We start from the raw sequence: 19,533 nt of genomic DNA, 5'->3' as shown, positions 1-19,533 counted from the left end.
TGTTGCCCATGCTGGAGTGCTATGGTGGCATCACAGCTCACTGCAGCTCTTGACGCCTGGGTTCAAGCCACCCTCCCACCTCCTGAGTAGCTGGGACTACAGGCATGCACCACCATGCCCAGCTAATTTTTTATTTTTGGTAGACATGGGGTCTTGCTGTGTTGCCCAGGCTGGTCTTGAACTCCTGGCCTCAAGCAATTATCTGGCCTCAGCCTTCCAAAGCATTGGGATTACAGGCATGAGCCACCACACTCAGCCTGAACTCAGATCCTGACTGTGCTATATCCTCCCAGTGACAACCCTTGTTGTCACTGTTCCCAACATGCTTGTCACCTCTACAAGCCTGTGAGGCTGTGTGAGCTTCCCAGGGTCCCTAGAATAAAAACTGGGTGGTTTACACCACAGAAACATAATTGGCCTCACAGTTCTGGAGGCTGGAGTTCGAGATCAAGGAGTGGGCAGGGCTGATTCCTCCTGAGGCCTCTCCTTAGCTTGTAGACGCCGTCTTCTCCCTGCGTCCTCACATGGTCGTCCCTCTGTGCGTGTCTGTCCTAATCTCCTCTTCTTATAAGGACATCAGGCATATTGGATTAGGGCCCAACCTAATAACTTCATTTTAATTTAATCACCTCTTTTAAAGACCGTATTTCCAAATAACAGTCACACTCAGAGGAATTAGGGGTTAGAACTTCAACATATGAATTTGTGAGGGACATAATTCAGCCCACATCAGAGGCTCTTCACTTTATTGTTTTATTTTACTTTTTGAGACAGGATCTCATTTGTCACCTAGGCTGGGGTGCAGTGGTACAATCACAGCTCACTGTAGCTCCGATCTCCTGGGCTCAAGCGATCCTCCCACCTCAGCCTCCTGGGTAGCTGGGACGACAGGTGTGTGCCACCACACCCACCTAATTTTTTATTTTTTGGAGAGACAGGGTCTTACTATGTTGCCCAGGCTGGTCTCAAACTCCTGGCCTCAAGCGATCTTCCTTCCTTGGCCTTCAAAAGTGCTGTGATGACAGGCGTGACCCTCCCTTTTTTCTATCACTCTCTGCCCCATGGCTGGCCCAGCAGACCTCAGTGAGTGTCCATTTAATGAATGAATGAAGTGATATCATCTCAGTAGGGTTTTCAAGGATGAATAGGAGTTTGCTAGGCAGAGAAGGCACAGAGGGCATTCCAGGCTTAAAGAACAGCCGAGGCCAAGGCCTGGAAGCCTCCGAGCAGGGCTGCCTGTCTCGCAGGTCACATGCCAGACCTGGGGCAGGGAAGAGAGCTGTAGCCTCCCTCAGTCAGTGCAGGCCAACCTGCTCCACGTGAGCCAGAGTCCAGCCAACCTCCACAGGGACCAGGGCCCCAGCGCCTCTGCTCACAGGAGCTAGCTCAGATGATTTTCAGTATCTCTTTTCCCCTTCACGCCTGAGTGGCTTGAGCAGTATTTATTTAACTTTCATTGTATCGGTGTTTTTGTTGAAAGCACAGGAATTATTCACGGCCGGTTTTGGTTCTCGTCTGGCAATAACCGCATCTTCCTATGCAAGGTACAAATTACCTGTCAGGCCAGTTCACCATCAGTCAGGGGCTGTGACCTAGCCCCAAGCCATCGAGGCTCAGCTGCTCTGGAAGATAGATCTGGCTGGAGGTGGCGGGGCCTGAATAGGTCTTTGTCCCCTCAAGTTGCCAGGAATAGGGAACATGGATGGGAAACAAGGGGATTGGCCCAGGAACAAATCCTCCCTCTGCGATCCTGCTCAGGCTGCCTGGCCACTCCGTACTCAGTCTTCTCATCTGTAAAATGGGCATTGGAGTGAGTGTCTGGCACGGCAAGCCATCTACATTGTCACCCACTGGTGTCACCTACTGCCTGGGTGAGCCTGGGCACATGGGTGCCCTCTGTCACCTCCAAGGAAAGGAGACAGAAGAGAAACTGAAAACAGAAGGGACACAGAAGGGCTTAGAGGACATGTCCTCAGCTAATCTGGCCTGCTGGGTTGTGGTGGCATGAGAACACAGCCCTAAAATTATTTGAAATTCCCCCTATTGAAAGATGGGGTCATCTGGGCACAGTGGTTCATGCCTGTAATCCAAGCACTTTGCCAGTCCAAGGCAGAGGGATCCCTTCAGCTCAGGAATTTGAGATCAGCCTGGGCAACATAGTAAGATCCCGTCTCTACAAAAAATAAAAAATGAGCCAGGTATGGTGGTGCATGTCTGTAGTCCTAGCTACTCAGGAGGCTGAAGTGGGAGGATCTCTTGAGCCCAGAGTTCGAGGCTGCAGTGAGCCATGATCGTGCCACTGCACTCCAGCCTAGGTGACAGAGAAAGACACTATCTCAAAAAAAAAAAAAGAAAGAAAAACGTGTGGTCAGCGGGGTACAGTGGTTCACACCTGTAACCCCAGCATTCTTTGAGGCCAATGCAGGAGGATAGCTTAAGGCTAGGAGTTTGAGACCAGCCAGGACAACATAGCAAGACCTTGTCTCCACAAAAACAAATAAACAAAAAGAATTAGCTGGGTGTGGCAACTCACATCTGTAGTACATCTACTCGGGAGGTTAGGGCAGGAGGACCACTTGAGCCCAGGCACTGGAGGCTGCAGCAAGCTATGATTGCACCACTATACTCCGGCCTGGGCAACAGAGTGAGACTCTGTAAAAAATTTAAAAATAGCTAAAACACAGGGTTTGGCAGAAAAAGATATCTGAGGCTATGCTTCATAAAACTTCAACAGGTGCAGGCCAGGCGCAGTGGCTCACGCCTATAATCCCAGCACTTTGGGAGGCTGAGGCGGGTAGATCACCTGAGGTCAGGAGTTCGAGACCAGCTTGACCAACATGGTAAAACCCTGTCTCTACTAAAAATACAAAAGTCAGCCAGGCCTGGTGGCGTGTGCCTGTAGTCCCAGCTACTCGGGAGGCTGAGACAGGAGAATTGCTTGAACCCAAGAGCTGGAGGTTGCACTGCAGTGAGCCAAGATCATGCCACTGCACTCCAGCCTGGGCCACAGAGTGAGACTCTGTCAAAAACAAAAAGGCCGGGTGCAGTGGCTCACGCCTGTAATCCCAGCACTTTCGGAGGCCGAGGTGGGCAGATCACAAGGTCAGGAGATTGAGACCATCCTGGCTAACATGGTGAAACCTTGTCTCTACTAAAAATACAAAAAATTAGTGAGGTGTGGTCGTGGGCACCTGTAGTCCCAGCTACTCGGGAGGCTGAGGCAGGAGAATGGCGTGAACCTGGGAGGCGGAGCTTGCAGTGAGCCGAGATCACGCCACTGCACTCCAGCCTGGGTGACAGAGGGAGACTGTGTCTCAAAAAAAAAAAAAAAAAAAAAAACTCCCAACAGGTGCAAAACCCGGTCTCATACATTTTCCGGACCTGCCCATGTGGGGACCACAGCAATGAGACACTGGTCAATGTTAGTAAGTTCTCAGGTGGCTGGAGCCTGGGGTGGGGGTGGGGAACAAGGAGGGAACCTGATGTGTAGCCTCTGCCAGTATCTGTGGTGTAAATTCTCCCAGCTTCAAGCTGCCAACTTGATGTCACTGAACTCAGACTTGGGAAGAGAAGTGTAGTCGCTCACTTATGTAGCATTTCCACCACAGATAACTGTAGTACCAGGCTGCACTTGCTTTCACTGCATGAGTAACCCCAGGAGAAAACCACCCAGCTGAGCCCACCCTGACTTTCTGACCCGCAAAATTGTGAGCAAAATAAGGGGATGGTTCTAAACTGCTACATTTTGTAACAATTTGAAGCACTGCAGTAGTCACTAGTGGGGCTACTGAGTCCAGTGTGGGATAACACTTAAAGGGGTGGAGGGGCTGAGCCAGGCCAGAGCACCTTTCACCTTTGCCTGACTGGGAGAATCCATGCCAGTCTGATGTGCTCCAGCCCTGCCAACATCCTGAGAAAAAGCCGGTTACAAGGCTGAGAGCCCTCTGGAAGGGTCTCTCATGGGCTCAATGGCCGCTACTCCTAGGACAGAAAGCCCCCACAGGGCTTTAGCAGGAGCCAGGGGGATGTGTGGGCAAGTTGCCCACCTCCGTGCTATGCTGACTCCTGCCACACTAAATACCTGCCCAGCCCCGCACTGCCTCAGACACAGGGTGAAGAGGCCAGGACAGGGTTGGCCAGGGGCCCTGGTTTAAAATAGCAGCCACCAGTCCTTTGTTTTGTCTGCAATGCAGCCCTGCCAGTCTAGCTCCTGCTTTGATGTTGGTATTTAAGCCTCTTCTGGGAACCTGAACCTTTCCCAAGCACATCAGAAACCCACACTCAGACACATACATACATGCACGCATGCACATGCATGCTCGCCTACTTCCCTGAGAAGCCAGAGGAGGTAGCCTGAGGCTCCAGAGCTGTTCCCACCTCTCCCCAGGTCCCCCTCCAGATCTGTTAGTATCCTGTGGCTGCCGTAACAAAGCTCCACTCACTGGGGGCTTCAAACAACAGAAATTAGGCTGGACACAGTGGCTTACAACTGTAGTCCCAGCTACTCAGGAGGCTGAGGCAGGAGGATGTCTTGAGCCCGGGAGGTCAAGGCTGCAGTGAGCTGTGATCACGCTACTGTACTCCAGCCTAAGTGACAGGAAGACCCTATCTCAAAAAAAAAAAAAAAGAAAAAAAATCAGAAATTTACTGTCTCTCGGAGGTCAGAAGTCTCAGATCAGGGTGTTGGCAGGGCCATGGCCCTCCCAAGTCTCTGGGTGGACTCTCTTCTTGTCTCCTCCTGGCTTCTCATGGTGCCAGTCATCCTTAGCATTCCTCTGTTGTTTTTCTTCTTTTTTAAAAATAGAGGCCAGGGCTAGTGGCTCACACCTGGAATCCCAGCACTTTGGGAGGCCGAGGCGGGCGGATCACTTGAGGACAGGAGTTCGAGACCAGCCTGGCCAACATGGCGAAACCCTGTCTCTACCAAAAATAAAAACTAGCTGGGCATGGTGGCGGGCGTCTGTAATCCCAGCTACTCAGGAAGCTGAAGCAGGAGAATTGCTTGAACCAGGAGGTCGTGGTTGCAGTGAGCCCAGATTACGCCACTGCACTCTAGCCTAGGCTACAGAACAAAACTCCATCTCTGAAAAATAAATAAATAAATAAAAATAGAGGGCCGGGCGTGGTGGCTCATGCCTGTAATCCCAGCACTTTGGGAGGCCAAGGCAGGCAGATCATCCGAGATCGGGAGTTTGAGACCAGCCTGACCAACATGGAGAAACCCTGTCTCTACTAAAAATACAAAATTAGCCGGGCGTGGTGGCACATGCCTATAATCCCAGCTACTCAGGAGGCTGAGGCAGGAGAATTGCTTGAACCCGGGAGACGGAGGTTGCAATGAGCTGAGATCGTGCCACTGCACTCCAGCCTGGGCAACAAGAGCAAAACTCCATCTCAAAAAAAAAAAAAAAATAGAGGCCAGACATAGTAGCTCACACCTGTAATCCCAGCACTTTGGGAGGCTGAGGCAGGAGGACTGCTTGAGCGCAGGAGTTAGAGACCAGCCTGGGCAACATAGCAAGACCTTGTCTCTACTAAAAATCAAAAAAATTAGCCATGTGTGCTCACTGTGTTGCCCAGGCTGGTCTTGAACTCCTGTCCTCAAGTGAGCCTCCTGCCTTGACCTCCTAAAGTGCTGGGATTACAGGTGTGAGCCACTGTGTCCAGCCTTGAGGACCTTCCTGTAGCCATCTTTGGCCAAGCCAGTGGTCCACAATGTCCCTGTGAAAGGGCTATAGAAAGGGGCCAGGGCATCGAGCCAGGTGGCCCAAGCTCCCATGAAGGATCAACAAGGCCCCTGGGACTTGGTTTCCTCATCTGTGAAATGGGGTTGAAGATACCATGTCTCAGATGTGACATCCTTTGTAGGGATATGGGCCAGGCTGCCAAAATAAGATGGCTCAGGTTGTGGGGAGACAGTGGCCTTGCACCCAGGTCCCTGCCACTTATCTGCCCTTCCTTCCTTCCCTCTTTGCTTCCCCAAGTGGTCCCCACATGTCAGCTGAGGCTTGCTATATCAGCTCACCATGTTTTTAGCCTCTTAAATGCTCATTTTAGATGACTCTGCTGCCTGGCTCTCTCTTCCCTTCTTTCATCCCTCCCTCTTTCCCTCTCGGCTTATGCGGGAATTGGAGGACAGTAAGAATTTAAGAGGGTGGGCCAGGCACTGTGGCTCATGCCTGTAATCCTAGCACTTTGGGAGGCCGAGGTGGGAGGATCGCTTGAGTCCAGGAGTCCAAGACCAACCCAGGCTACAAAGCGAGACCCTATCTCTGTAAAAAATTTAAAAATTAGTCGGGTGTGGTGGTGTATGTCTGTAGTCCCAGCTACCCTGGGGTGCTGAGGCAGGAGGATCACTGGAGCCCGGGTGGTGAAGGCTGCAGTGAGCTATGTTTGCACCACTATACTCCAGCCTAGGTGACAGAGCAAGACCCTATCCCAAAAAATAAAAATAAAAGCTATGATTGCAGTGGTGCAATCATAGCTCACTGCAGCCTCAACTTCCCAGTCTCAAGCCTTCCTCCCACTTCAGTCTCCCAAGTATCTGGGACTGCAGGCACCCATGACCATGCTCAGCTAATTTTTTTTTTTAATTTTTTGTAAAGATGGGGTCTCACTATGTTGGTCTCAAACTCCAGGCTGGTCTCAAACTCCAGGCTTCAAGCGATCCTCCCGCCTCAGCCTCCCAAAGTGCTGGGATTACAGGCATGAACCATCATGCCTGGCCTCTTGAGACCTTGTCTCTAGGAAAAAAAAAAAACCCACACACACACACACAAACAACTGCATCTGGCAGAGTAAGAGGGTGAGATGCCAGGAATGGGATGTGGCCATCTCTGGCCCCCAGAGCCCCAGCCCTTAGTGTCTTGGGGGGACAAGGCAAGTCTGGCACAAGGGGCAGCAGCCAGCACGGACTGGGGTGGGCACTGCTGGTTCTGTCCTCATCCCCGATAGTGCCCTGGGCTCTGCACCTACACCCCAGGTTGCAAACAGCCCCCCGCCCCGCCCCTGCCTGGCTGCCGGGAAGTCTAGCTGGACCAGGCGTGTTCTGCCGGGAACTGCCCTCCCTGAGCCTGAGTCCCCCCACCCCGCCCTCCGCCATGGATCCGGCAGGTGTTTGCCTGTCTGCCCCCCGTGCTGGGAGCATGGCTTCCCCTGCTTGGGAAGTCGTCACTCTATCCCAGCCCCTCAGCCCCTCAGCCCCTCCTGGGGCTCCTGGGCTCCACTTCCTCAGCTGGCTTCCTCCCCCAAGACTGACACCCCTTTGGGGTAGGACCTGGGTGCTGGGTGAGCTGGGTTGGTGCAGAGCCGGGGGCAGGCGGGCCTTCACTGACCCACTTGTGACCCCACGGTCATCAGAGCCATCGGGGCCCTAGGGCTCAAGGGAGGGCTGGGGCCCTGGAATTCCCACAGGTGCAGGGGATGATGGCCCGGGGGTGGGGAACAGAGGGGGCCCAAGGAGTCAACAGCACCTGAAGGGCCAGAGTGAGGACGTGACAGGCGCCCAGCAGCGCGCCCCACCCACGGCCCTGGACTTAGCCTCAAACCAGAGAGGAGTGTGGGCTGTGGGTGCATGGTCCTGAGAAGGTGGCAGCGTCACGCTTGCTTCACGAGAAGCCTCTCTCACCCGCTTGGGGGGTGCACGGCCACCCCCACCCTGCACGAATTCTACCCCCAACTCGCACACAGTGGGTGCTGTGCCCAGCAGGGGCACCCCAACATGGTGGCAGAAGCCGCGTTAGGCTTAAAGGCCAAGATCTGACTGGGAGAGAACGCCGTTCACCTCTCCGAAGCCCTAGACACGACCCCATCCAGGCTTTCTCAGTGCCCAGGAACAGACAGGGAGGTGTCAGAGGGAGGCCAGGCTGCCCCCTATGACAGAAGAACGCCCTGGCAATAAGAACTGCTCAATAGTGGCACATGGGGCAGTCCAATGTCCGGCACAGAGGGATGGACTAATTGTGGTTTATGTATTAATTTTTTGATTTTTTGAGATGGAGTTTCTCTGTTTCCCAAGCCGGAGTGCAGTGGTTCTATCTTGGCTCACTGCAACCTCCACCTCCTGGGTTCAAGCAATTCTCCTGCCTCAGCCTCCCAAGTAGCTGGGATTACAGGTGTGCCACCCAGCTAATTTTTGTATTTTTAGTAGAGTCGGGGTTTCACCATGTTGGCCAGGCTGGTCTCAAACTCCTGACCTCAGGTGATTTACCTGCCTTGGCCTCCCAAAGTGCTGGGATTACAGGTGTGAGCCACTGCGCCCGGCCCAGTTGTGGTATTTTCATACTTGGGAATATGATTCAGCCTTTAAAAGGAGCAAAGTCCTGATCTGTGCTGTGCTATGGGTGCGCTTCCAACATTCCAGCCAGACACAAAAGGTCACCTATTAAATGATCCCATTTATATGAAATGTCCAGAATAGGCAATAACAGAAGCTGACTGGGGGTTGCCAGGGGCCTGGGCGAGTGAGTGTTTCACAGATACGGGGTTTGTTTGGGGGCAATGGAAAGGTCTTAGAACTAGATAGAGGTGGTGCATGCACAGCACTGCAGCACTGTGAACGTGCTAACTGCCACTGCTTTTTCACTTTGAAATGGGGAATTGTAATTTTTGAGGTCTTGCTCTGTCACTCAGGCTGGAGTGCAGTCGTGGTGTGATCTTGGCTCACTGCAACCGCGAACTCCTGGGCTCAAGAGATCCTCCCACTCAGCCTCCCGCGTAGCTGGGACTACAGGCGTGTGCCACCATGCCTGGCTTATTTGGTGTATTTTTTTGTAGAGACAGGGTTTTGCCATGTTACCCAGGCTGGTCTCGAACTCCTGGGCTCAAGCGATTTTCCCTCCTTGGCCTCCCAAAGTGCTTGGATCACAGGCCTGAGCCACCTCACCAGCCTGTGAATTTTATGTCATGGGAATTTTACATCAGTTACCAAAAAAAAAAAAAAAAAAAAAAGGCACAGCCCTCAGCACTGGGGAGCCCTCACTGTTGGGAACAGGAAACCAAGGCCTGGCTGCTGGAAATGGGGCTAAGAGGGTCTCAGAGGCCTTCCTCGCACACACCTGCCCTGTCTTCCAGACCCTCCCAGAGTGCGTGGTGGTCCCCACAAGTCCCCAGCGGCGCCTCTTCCCCCAAGGGTTGCCTCCAAGGCTGGCCGACCCTCCACCAGGTCTCCCCACCCCATCCTGGCCTCCCTTTCCTCTGCCACCCCCCTCCCCACCCCCACAGCACTGGTCCCCGGCACATCCCACGTCCCAGCCTCCTGGAACTCCCTTCCTGCCGTTCCCTCTTCCCGGAAAACCCTTCCTGTCGCCCACCCTGACTTTTGTCATCCCGAAAGGCCCAGCGTGAGGGACACCTCCCCAGAGAAGCCCTCCCTGGGTTGAGCAGGTAAGACCCTCTCCCGCAGGCTCTGGGTCCCCAGTCCCTGCTGCAGCCCCGGGCAGCTGTGCTCTGCCGTGTGATCTGTCAGTCTGCAGCTGTTGTAGGTGACTGCCTGCAGCTGGCCTGGGGCCAACATCTGCCTAAGGGTATCCCATCCCAGCTCAGCCCCCGGCTTGCGGTGTAACCCAGAGTGGACCCCCAGCTCCTCTGAACCCCATTTCCTCCCCACAGACAGCACTTCTCAGCCTGCCAGGGAAATTTGGGAAGACAAGGAAAACATGTTGAGTACAGGGTCTGGCTTGGAAAACAGCCGCCACCATGACTCAGCTGATGCTAAAAGCTTGCTTCCTTTTTTTCTTTCTTTTCTTCCTTTTTATTATTATTTTTAGAGACAGGGTTTCCCTCTGTCACCTAGGCTGAAGTACAGTGGTGCAATCATAGCTCACTGCAGCCTCAACCTCCCGGGCTCAAGCGATCCTCCTGTCTCAACCTCCTGAGTAGCTAGGACTACAGGCATGCACCACCACGCCCAACTAATTTTTGATTTTTTTTATAGAGACAAGGTCTTGATACTCCTAGCCTCAAACAATCCTCCGGCCCAAGCCTCCCAAGCAGCTGGGACTACAGACACACGCTACCACACTGGGCTAATTTTTATGTTTTTAGTAGAGATGGATTTTCACCATGTTGACCAAACTGGTCTCAAACTCCTGGGCTCAAGATCCACCAGCTTCAGCCTCCCGGAGTGTTGGTATTACAGGCTTAAGCCACCACACCCAGCATATTTTGCCATCATTTTTTAAATGAAAAATAAAAGGGAGGGGGATCTTTGGGGTCTGGGTGGATACTTCACTCCATGGCCACAGTGATGTCCCCACTGCCCTGCAGTCCAACTTGTCCCATGCAAAGTGTCACTGACAACCATAGCCTTGTACCTGAGCTGCATCTGTTCCAGGGACACTTTCCAGAACTGACACCCCTCCTCACCGTCCCCCTCAACCAGTCATGCTGCGCCACTGCCTCTGCCCCCCACGATGCCCCCCTGAGAGGGCACCTTCGACCTTCACCCCTGGGTGGGCCACACGGGTGTGGAGACCAGAGGGGCTTCACCCCTGCAGCGGTCCATCCACCTGGAAAGGGCACCTCGTGTGGTTTCATTTGGTTCCCTTCATCCTGGAACCAGGCTGTCCCTGGAGACCTAATCCCTCCTGGGGATTTAAAATAATCAAACTTGCCAAGGAGGAGGCGAGCTTCTGGCCTCAGGCTCTGCCAGCTTCCCATTTTAATTGGGACCATTTTTAGCCCTCACCGGGAGGCTTCCAAAGGCCCCTCAGGCATCTCCCTCGGGGCCCACAGGAGTGACGTGTGCCCACCCTATGCCAGGAGCTCCCTACCCTCATCTCGGAGCCCCCAGCGCCCACACCAGCTGCGCTATGGGTGGGGCTCTGCAGCTCTAGAAGTAAAAGGGAGTTGCCCAAGGCAGACCTGAGCTCAGAGCCTGTGTCCCTGAGGGGCCCCGGGTGGGCAGCAGGTCCCCCTCCTCCCACCCAGAGCCCACCCTTCCATCCTGAAGTGTCGCCCACCACCGAGGCTATAAAACCCACATCCCAGTCCCTACCGAATGCCCCTGGGACCGACTGACCCGGTGTGCCTGGGAATGCCCCAGTTTTCTCACTGAACTCCTTCCGTCCAGGCACCCTCTCATCCCCAGGACGGTGGGTCAGCCAACCGCCCACAGACAAGCAGGGTAGGGGGTTGGAGGGTGTCCCCACAAAAGGCATGTCCACCTGGAACCTCAGATAGGCTGTCACTTGGAATAACGGACTCTGCAGATGGAATTAAGGTAAGGCTCTCGAGATAAGCGTGCCTGATTAGAATGAGCCCTAAATCCAATGACTCCCGTCCTTAAGAGACACAGAGCGCACTCCCACGTAAGGAGTGCCTGATGGCCGGGGCAGAGACTGCAGCAAGGCAGCGACGGGCCCAGGAGCGCCAAGCATGGCCCGCAGCCACCAGAGGCTGGAGAGAGGCCTGGAAAGCATTCTCGCTGAGAGTCTCCAGAAGGAGCCAACTCTGCCTGCACCTTGATCTGGGACTTCTGGCCTCCAGAGCTGTAAGACAACAGGTTTCTGCTTTGAAGTCACCCCGTGTGTGGGCATTTGTAACAGTGGCACTAGGGAATGAACACAGTGGTGGGCCAGGCACAGTGACTCACACCTGTAACCCCAGCACTTTGGGAGGCGGAGACAGGAGGATCACTTGAAGCCAGGAGTTCAAGACCAGCCTAGGCAACACGGCGAGACCCCATTCCTACAAAATATTTTAAAATTAGCCAGGTGTGGTGGTGCGCACCTGTAGTCCCAGCTATTCTGGAGGATGAGGTGGGAGGAGCACTTGAGTTCAGGAGTTGGAGACCAGCCTGAGCAACATAGCAAGACCCTTTCTCTACAAAAAGTTAAAAATTAGCTGGGTGTGGTGGCATGCACCTGTAATCCCAGCTACTGAGGAGGCTCAGGCAGGAGGATCTCTTGAGCCTGGGAGTTCAAGGCTGCAGTGAGCCTTGATTGTGCTACTGTACTCCAGCCTGGGAGACAGAGTGGGACCCTGTCTGAAAAAAAAAAAAAAAAGGCCGGGTGTGGTGGCTCACGCCTGTAATCCCAGCACTTTGGGAAGCCGAGGCAGGTGGATCACGAGGTCAGGAGATTGAGACCATCCTGGCTAACATGGTGAAACCCCATCTCTACTAAAAATACAAAAAAATTAGCCCGGTGTGGTGGCAGGCACCTGTAGTCCCAGCTACTCGGGAGGCTGAGGCAGGAGAATGGCATGAACCCAGGAGGCGGAGTTTGCAGTGCGCTGAGATCACGCCACTGCTCTCCAGCCTGGGCAACAGAGCGAGACTCCGTCTCAAAAAAAAAAACAAGCTGGGCACAGTGGCTCACGCCTGTAATCCCAGCACTTTCGGAGGCCGAGGCGGGTGGATCACTTGAGGTCAGGAGTTTGAGACCAGCCTGGCCAACATGGTGAAACCCTGTTTCTACTAAAAATACAAAAATTTGGCCAGGCACCGTGGCTCATGCATGTAATCCCAGCACTATGGAAGGCCGAGGCAGGCAGATCATTTGAGGTCAGTAGTTCAAGACCAGCCTGACCGACATGGTGAAACCGTCTCTACTAAAAGTAAAAAAATTAGCTCGGCATGGTGGTGGGCACCTGTAATCCCAGCTACTTGGGAGGCTGAGGCAGAAGAATCGCTTGAACTTGGGAGGCGGAGGCTGCAGTGAGCCAAAATCATGCCATTGCACTCCAGCCTGGGTGACAGAGTGAGGTTCCATCTCAAAAACAAAATTTAGGCCAGGCGCGGTGGCTCACGCCTGTAATCCCAACACTTTGGGAGGCTGAGGCGGGCGGATCACGAGGTCAGGAGATCGAGACCATCCTGGTTAACACGGTGAAACCCTGTCTCTACTAAAAATACAAAAAAATTAGCCGGGCATGGTGGTGGGCGCCTGTAGTCCCAGCTACTCGGGAGGCTGAGGCAGGAGAATGGCATGAGCCCCGGAGACAGAGCTTGCAGTGAGCCAAGATTGCTCCACTTCACTCCAGAATGGGCGACAGAGCAAGACTCCATCTCAAAAAAAAAAAAAAAAAAAAAAAATTTACTCAGGCGTGGTGGCAGATGCCTGTGGTCCCAGCTACTCTGGAGGCTGAGGCAGGAGAATTGCTTGAACTTGGGAGGCGGAGGCTGCTGTGAGACGAGATTGTGCCATTGCACTCCAGCCTAGCGACAGAGCAACAGAGGAAGACTCCTCAAAACAAAAACAACAACAACAACAAACAGTTGCATGTCAATTTTCCCATTGCAGGGGGTTGGAGGATGTTCTCCCAAAACTTCCTGTCCACCTGTAACCTCAGAATGTGACCTTATTTGGAAACAGGATATTTGCAGGTGTCACTGGTTAAGCATCTCAAGATGAGATCATCCTGGGCTTAGGACAGGTCCTAAATCCAGTGACCAGTGTCCTTCCAAGAAAAGGAGGGGGACCCGGCGGGTTGGCTCACACCTGTAATCCCACCACTTTGGGAGGCCAAAGTGGGCGGATCATGAGTTCAGGAGATCGAGACCAGCCTGACTAACACGGTGAAACCTTGTCTCTACTAAAAACACAAAAAATTAGCCAGGCATGGTGGCGAGCGCCTATAGTCCCAGCTACTCGGGAGGCTGAGGCAGAAGAATCACTTGAACCAGGGAGGCAGAGGTTGCCGTGAGCCGAGATCGTTCCATTGCACTCCAGCCTAGGTGACAGAGAAACTCCATCTCAAAAAAAAAAAGAAAGAAAGAAAGAAAAAAGAAAAGGAAAGGAGGGGACACAGGCACAGAGAAGGCCACGTGACGACGGAGACAGAGATGGGAGCGATGCAGCTACAGGCCCAGGAACACTGAGGATTTCTGGAGCCCCAGGAAGCTGCAGGGAGGCCTGGAACAGCCTCCCCAAAGGCCTCCAGAAGGAGTCAGCCCTGCCACACCTTGCGTTTGGACTGCTGGCCTCCGGCACTGTGAAAGAGCAAACTCCTGTCACTGGAAGCCACCCAGTCTGTGGCCACCCACCCATCTCCCCAGGAGATCTGGCTGCTCTCAGATACCCAGAGCCCCCCGCCTCAGCTTGCTGGGCACTGACCTTGAGGGTTGCTCCCTCGACTTGCATTGCTCCCTGCAGCGCCCAACCCCATGGGGGACACCAGAGGAGACTCTCAGAGCCGTCCCCCGGACAGGGCGAGGTGCCTCCCAGGAGACGACCCCACTGCCCCGCCAGCACTGGACACTGGACACTGTTTTCCATAAACACTTCTTTGAACTAAATTTAATTCTTCTCACCCAAGAAATATCTGGAAAGCAATGCTCAGGCCGGGGTGGAGCGCTGGGGAGAGGGGATGTTTTCACAGTTTGTGGAGGGTTTTTTTTTTTATCTTTTTTTCTGGCATCGTCTCTCTCTTCTGATTTCCCTGTAACTGACATGGAGGAAATGGATTCTGAAAATGGGTTCCTTTCCCACCCCCAGGGGCTCTGAGATCGGAGTGGGGTGGGGCTGGGTGAACAGGACTTGGTGCTCCGAGGCAGGGTCCTCCCTGATTCCCTCCCACCTCCTCCGCCATGCCTCCCTTTACCCAACAGGGCCTGGCCAGGAAGGGGCATATCAGGTGGCTATTCTGGGGGACAGGTTTTCAGGGCACCTGCCCTGTGTGCCCACCCAGTGAGGGGTTCCTGGCCCAGAGTTGCCCCCTCAGCATATCCCAGGGGACTAGTGACCCTGTAGGCCCCTCCACTTTGCTAAAGAGAACACAGGGAGGGTTGGTGGCCGAGAACTCACCAACCACTGCTGACCAGGAATGGCCAAGGGAGGCCCACCCAGAACACCCAATCCCACAGCCACCCTGCTCTAGTACCACTTGGGGCCTCTCCAGCCACTGGCCCGGCTGCATTTACTCTCCAAAACTGCCGCTTTCTTTTAGTTTTTAAGTGACAGGCTCTTGCTGTGTCACTGAGGCTGGAGTCCAGTGGCACAATCACAGCTCACTGCAGCCTCAAACTCCTGGGCTCAAGTGATCCTCCCACCTCAGCCTCCTGAGTAGCTGGGACCACAGGCGCACGCTACCACATTGGGTGGATGGATGGATGAGTAGATGGTTGGATGGGTGGGTGGGTAGGTGGATGGGTGGGTGAATGAGTGGATGGATGGATGGATGGATGGATGGATGGATGAAGTGGATAGATGAGTGAATGGATAGGTGGATGTGTGGGTAGACGGATGGACAGATGGGTGGGTAGGTGAACGGAAGAGTGGGTGGATGGGTGGATGGATAGATGATTGATAGATAGATAGATAGATAGATAGATAGATAGATAGATAGGCTAATGGATGGATGAATCAGTGCTTTCTGTCCCTTGACCTGGTCTACAAGCCACTTCCCCAGCTAGACAAAGAGAGCTGGAGGGTTCCAGGAAACCTGCCTTAGAACCCCATCCCTGCCGGGAAACAGATGAAAGCTGTCGGGGTCTTTTTTCCATCTCTCAGCCTTACCTGGGACACACAGAACTTTACAGTGGGGCCTTGTTCCAGTTGCTACAGGTTCCCATTGCTGAAGGTGGGGGGACAAGCTGCCTCTGCCACTCAGCTCTGCAGGGGGCTCCTCAGTGGCTGGGGGAGCTGCGGGTGTGGCAGGAGGACCTGGCAAGAAGCTCATGGGTACCCTCACCCACCTCATCCCGCCCTGTGCCCAGCCCTGACCCCAGCCCTCCCTCCGACAGTCCTTCTTTGTACCTCGCGCCGTGGAAGGAAACACACTAAAGGTGGGGAGGGGTGGGCCAGAGCCTCAGACTCCGTAAGACAAAGGGAGAAAAATGCACCGAAGAGAGGCGGGGGGTAGACGCAGGCACTGCCTTTTTTTTTTTTTTTTTTTCCTTTTTCTTTTTACAGACAGGGTCTCACTCTTGTTCAGGCTGGAGTGCAGTGGCACCATCATAGCTCACCACAGCCTCCAACTACTGGGCTGAAGGATCCTGCCTCAGCCTCCAAAGTAGCTGGCATGACAGGCACGCACTACCACGCTTGGCCAATTTTTGTATTGTTTGTACAGATGGGGTCCACTATGTTGCCCAGGCTGATCTTGAACTCCTGGCCTCAAGTGATCCTCCCTCCTCAGCCTCCCAAATCTTAGGGATTACAGGCATGAGCCACCACCCCCAGCCTTATTTCCTGACATTTCTATGGTGAAATTGATTGCTCTTATAATCAGAAAAAAATATAGTGAGACTTAAAAGACACGGTCTGTGAACTTGAGAGGCCAAAACAGCCCGCAGAGGGACAGGCAACTGGCCATTCCGATGCTGGGGCCCCAGGCATGATGCAGGCAGGTCCCCCCTCCCCACTTTGGCCAGGGAGGCTTTGAAAAGAAAGCTGGACGTGCAGTAGCAGGGGTTGGGAAGGGGAATTCCAGGAAGGGGCCTGGGACTGGGACCATGGTGGCCCCCCAGGCCAGATCCACCCCTGGACAGGTGCAAGGACGCTGGGAGCGGCCCCAAAGATCCAAATACCTTCCTCAGCAACCCCTTTCATTTGCTTTCTGCAGAAAATAAGCTAATGCCGGCAGCGGAGACTTCATTTAGGAGAAGAGCAGGCCTCAGCATATCCCTGGCATTGGCAGCATTCCTGGGAGGAGAGGAGGGGAAGGCCGGGGAGGGGAGGGGGACGGGGCTAGAGGGAGCTCGTGGATTCACCTAATTCCAGGGTGGAATCGCTCGCTGGCCACCGTGTCCTCCATCATTCTCCAGAGGCCCCACCTAGTTTGTGCATTAATCAGTCACCAGGCCTTGGTCCTATGGCCCAGCAAGGGGAGATGTCAAGGCCAGGGACCCCTCTGAGGCTCAGAGAGGGGTGCACAGCAGGAGTGGTAAAGCCAGGACTGGTCACGGCGGCTCATGCCTGTGATCCCAGCACTTAGACCGAGGCGGGAAGATCACTTGAAGCCAGGAGTTCAAGACCAACATGGTGAGACCTCTGTCTCTGCCAAAAAAAAAAAAAAAAAAAAAAAAAAAAAAAGTGTATATATATATATATATATATATATATATATATATATATATAAATTTTTTAAAGCCAGGACCTGCCTGGTCCCTCAAGCTTCCTCCCTGGGACCTCAGTAGATGGTTCTAGACAGTGGGATTTGTGTTCTAGGCCCAGGGGCTCTGACCTCAGAGGCCCTGTCAGGAGGTTCAAACTAAGAAGTGAAATGCAGTGAAATTCAGACTTGTGCCTCTGTACGGGCCGTGGACATGCGTGTGCAAAGGCGTGTGCATGTGCGTGCGCCTTGCTTCCTGGGTCAAAGTGGCTTCTGATCCAGAGATACTTTGAGGTTTCTTTTTTTTTTTTTTTTTTTTTATTTTAGAGAGCGGGTGTTGCCCTGCCACCCAGGCTGGAGTGCAGTGGCACAATCACACAATCACAGCTCATTGCAGCCTCAAACTCCTAGGTTCAAGCAATCCTCCTGCCTCAGCCTCCCAAGTAGCTGGGATTGAAAGCATGCGTCACTGCACCTGGCTAATTTTTAAATTGTTTCTAGAGACAGAGTCTGGCTATGTTGCCCAGGCTGGTCTTGAACTCCTGGCCTCAAGCGACCCTTCTGCCTCAGCCTCCCAGGTATCTGGGACTGCAGACGTGTACCACCATCCCCAGCTAATTTTTAAATTTTTTTCTAGAGATAGAGTCTGGCCATGTTGCACAGGCTAGTCCTGAACTCCTGGCCTCAAGCAATCCTCCCACCTTGGCCTCCCAAAAAGCTGGGTTTAGGCAAGGCATGGTGGCGCACACCTGTAATCCCAGCACTTTGGGAGGCCAAGGCAGGCAGATCACTTGAGGTCAGGAGTTTGGGGCCAGCCCGGCCAACATGGTGAAACCCCATCTCTACTAAAAATACAAAAAATAGCCAGGTGTGGTGGTGCATGCCTATAGTCCCAGCTACTTGGGAGGCTGAGGTAGAAGAATCGCTGGAACCCGGGAGGCGGAGGTTGCAGTGAGCCAAGATCGCACCACTGCATTCTAGTCTGGGCGACAGCGAGACTCCGTCTCAAAAACATAAAATAAAATAAAAAGTTGGGTTTATAGGTGTGAGCCACTGCACCTGGCCACTTCTAAGTCCTATTGGTTCCCTGCTCTGGGCAAGGCCTGGGCATGATTTTACAGACAGGGAAAATGAGGCCCAGGATCCCACCGTGGTGAAGCCCGCTTCTCATAGACCTGCCGACTGCAAACTCCTCCCAGGGTTCCCCCTGAGCTAACATCCCCCTCCTGTGGTCCCACCCAGGGCTCCTTGCTGTCCTGGGCTGTGTCCCCAATGGCCAGGCTGTGTCTCCGGCTCCTGGCCAAGGTGGCTCTGAGGGCACCTCTCTGGGCCTGGTCTGGCTGGAGGGGACCCCAGGAGAGGGTCCCACAGGCGCCCCCACCCGTCTGCGCCTGCTCCTTCCAGATTCTGCAGGCTCTGGTGACACCTGCTGGCCACGCATCCCATCACCATAGCAACCCAGGCTGGGATGGGTGGGGTCACCCAGGCTGGAGGTTGGGGGTGTGGAGGCACTGGGAGTGGGGCACACCTGCCCGACCCATCTTCTTTCCTCATGGGAAACTTTCAACCCCAGAACGCTCCTGTGCCCCGCTTAGGTCCCCTCCTACTCTGTCCCCCTGCCCTGTCCAATGGCTCTGAGAGCTCTGGGTTCTCACCCAGCCCCCAGTCAGTGACTCCAGCTGAGACATCACCTCCCTACAGACCTTCAAGGTTCCCATCTCAGACACAACAACTCCATCTCCACTGTGTGGGGCCCCAGGCCTCAGCTCAGAGGGGCCCCACCTCTCACGGCTCCCCTCCAGCTCCTCTGCGTCCCTCTGCTCAGTCCCCCGGCCTGTGTCCACTTCACCCCAAGTCCTTGGCTATACCCTGAACAGAGCCCATCTCCCATCACCCAGATGCTGTCACCTGTCACCTAGGTGCTGTCACAGCCCAGCCCCGTCCCCAGCTCCTCTGTGGCCCCCACAAACTCGGCAGGCTTTCGCAGACACACACGCACCTGTCCTGCCAGCACTGTGCCTCAGGGAGTGGCACAGGCCCCGCCACACCACATGCCAGCCCCATAAACGGCCCTGCGGTTCCCACCGGGGGCTCTGCACCTGCAGGCCCCTCCCCAGAAGGCTGTTCGCAGCTTCCTCAGTCTTGCTAACACTGATTCAGCCAAGCCGTCCAGAACATTCTGCTGGCTGTGACCTCCCCAAACCCTGCTCTGTGTTCCTCACACTGTCATGGCCTGGGGACTATCCCATCCCAGCCAGGGCTCCTCCGTAGTGCTGCCATGATTTCAGGATCCCCGTGTGTCCAGGGCTGAGCCCAGGGCCGACCTGGGAGGTGTCTGCTGACCTGATCCTCTTGGCCCTCCCACTCCAGGCCCCAGTCCCACCCCAGGAAGATCCTCCCCATCCCCACTCTCCCCTCCTCCCAGGGTCTGCAGGGAGCGGCTGGGCCACCACTTTGCCCAGAGGCAGTCCTGGGGCACGACCTGAGCCCATGTACCCAGCGCGGCATGGCCAGGGACACAATGCACAAAAGGAGAGG

General features: G+C 54.3%; 1 protein-coding gene across 2 annotated transcripts in view; it reads right to left on the bottom strand.

Annotated features, from left to right (window-relative positions):
- LOC105497366 (F-box and leucine rich repeat protein 18) overlaps positions 1–19,533 on the bottom strand; it is an 84,815-nt gene continuing 65,282 nt past the window's right edge. Inside the window, exon 5 of one of the 2 annotated variants that reach the window (XM_071095384.1) lies at positions 1–1,791. In XM_071095384.1, the coding sequence (XP_070951485.1) occupies positions 1,788–1,791 (4 nt within the window). In that variant the 3' untranslated portion in view covers positions 1–1,787. Of the gene's footprint in view, positions 1,792–15,697; positions 16,941–19,533 lie in introns of those variants that run through there. The other variant, XM_071095382.1, reaches the window with a different exon arrangement.

Source organism: Macaca nemestrina, chromosome 4 (assembly GCF_043159975.1).
Source record: "Macaca nemestrina isolate mMacNem1 chromosome 4, mMacNem.hap1, whole genome shotgun sequence".
NCBI classification, from domain to species: domain Eukaryota; kingdom Metazoa; phylum Chordata; class Mammalia; order Primates; family Cercopithecidae; genus Macaca; species Macaca nemestrina.
The sequence above is the reverse complement of the archived record's forward strand: the minus strand, read 5'-3'. Positions and strand labels throughout refer to the sequence as shown.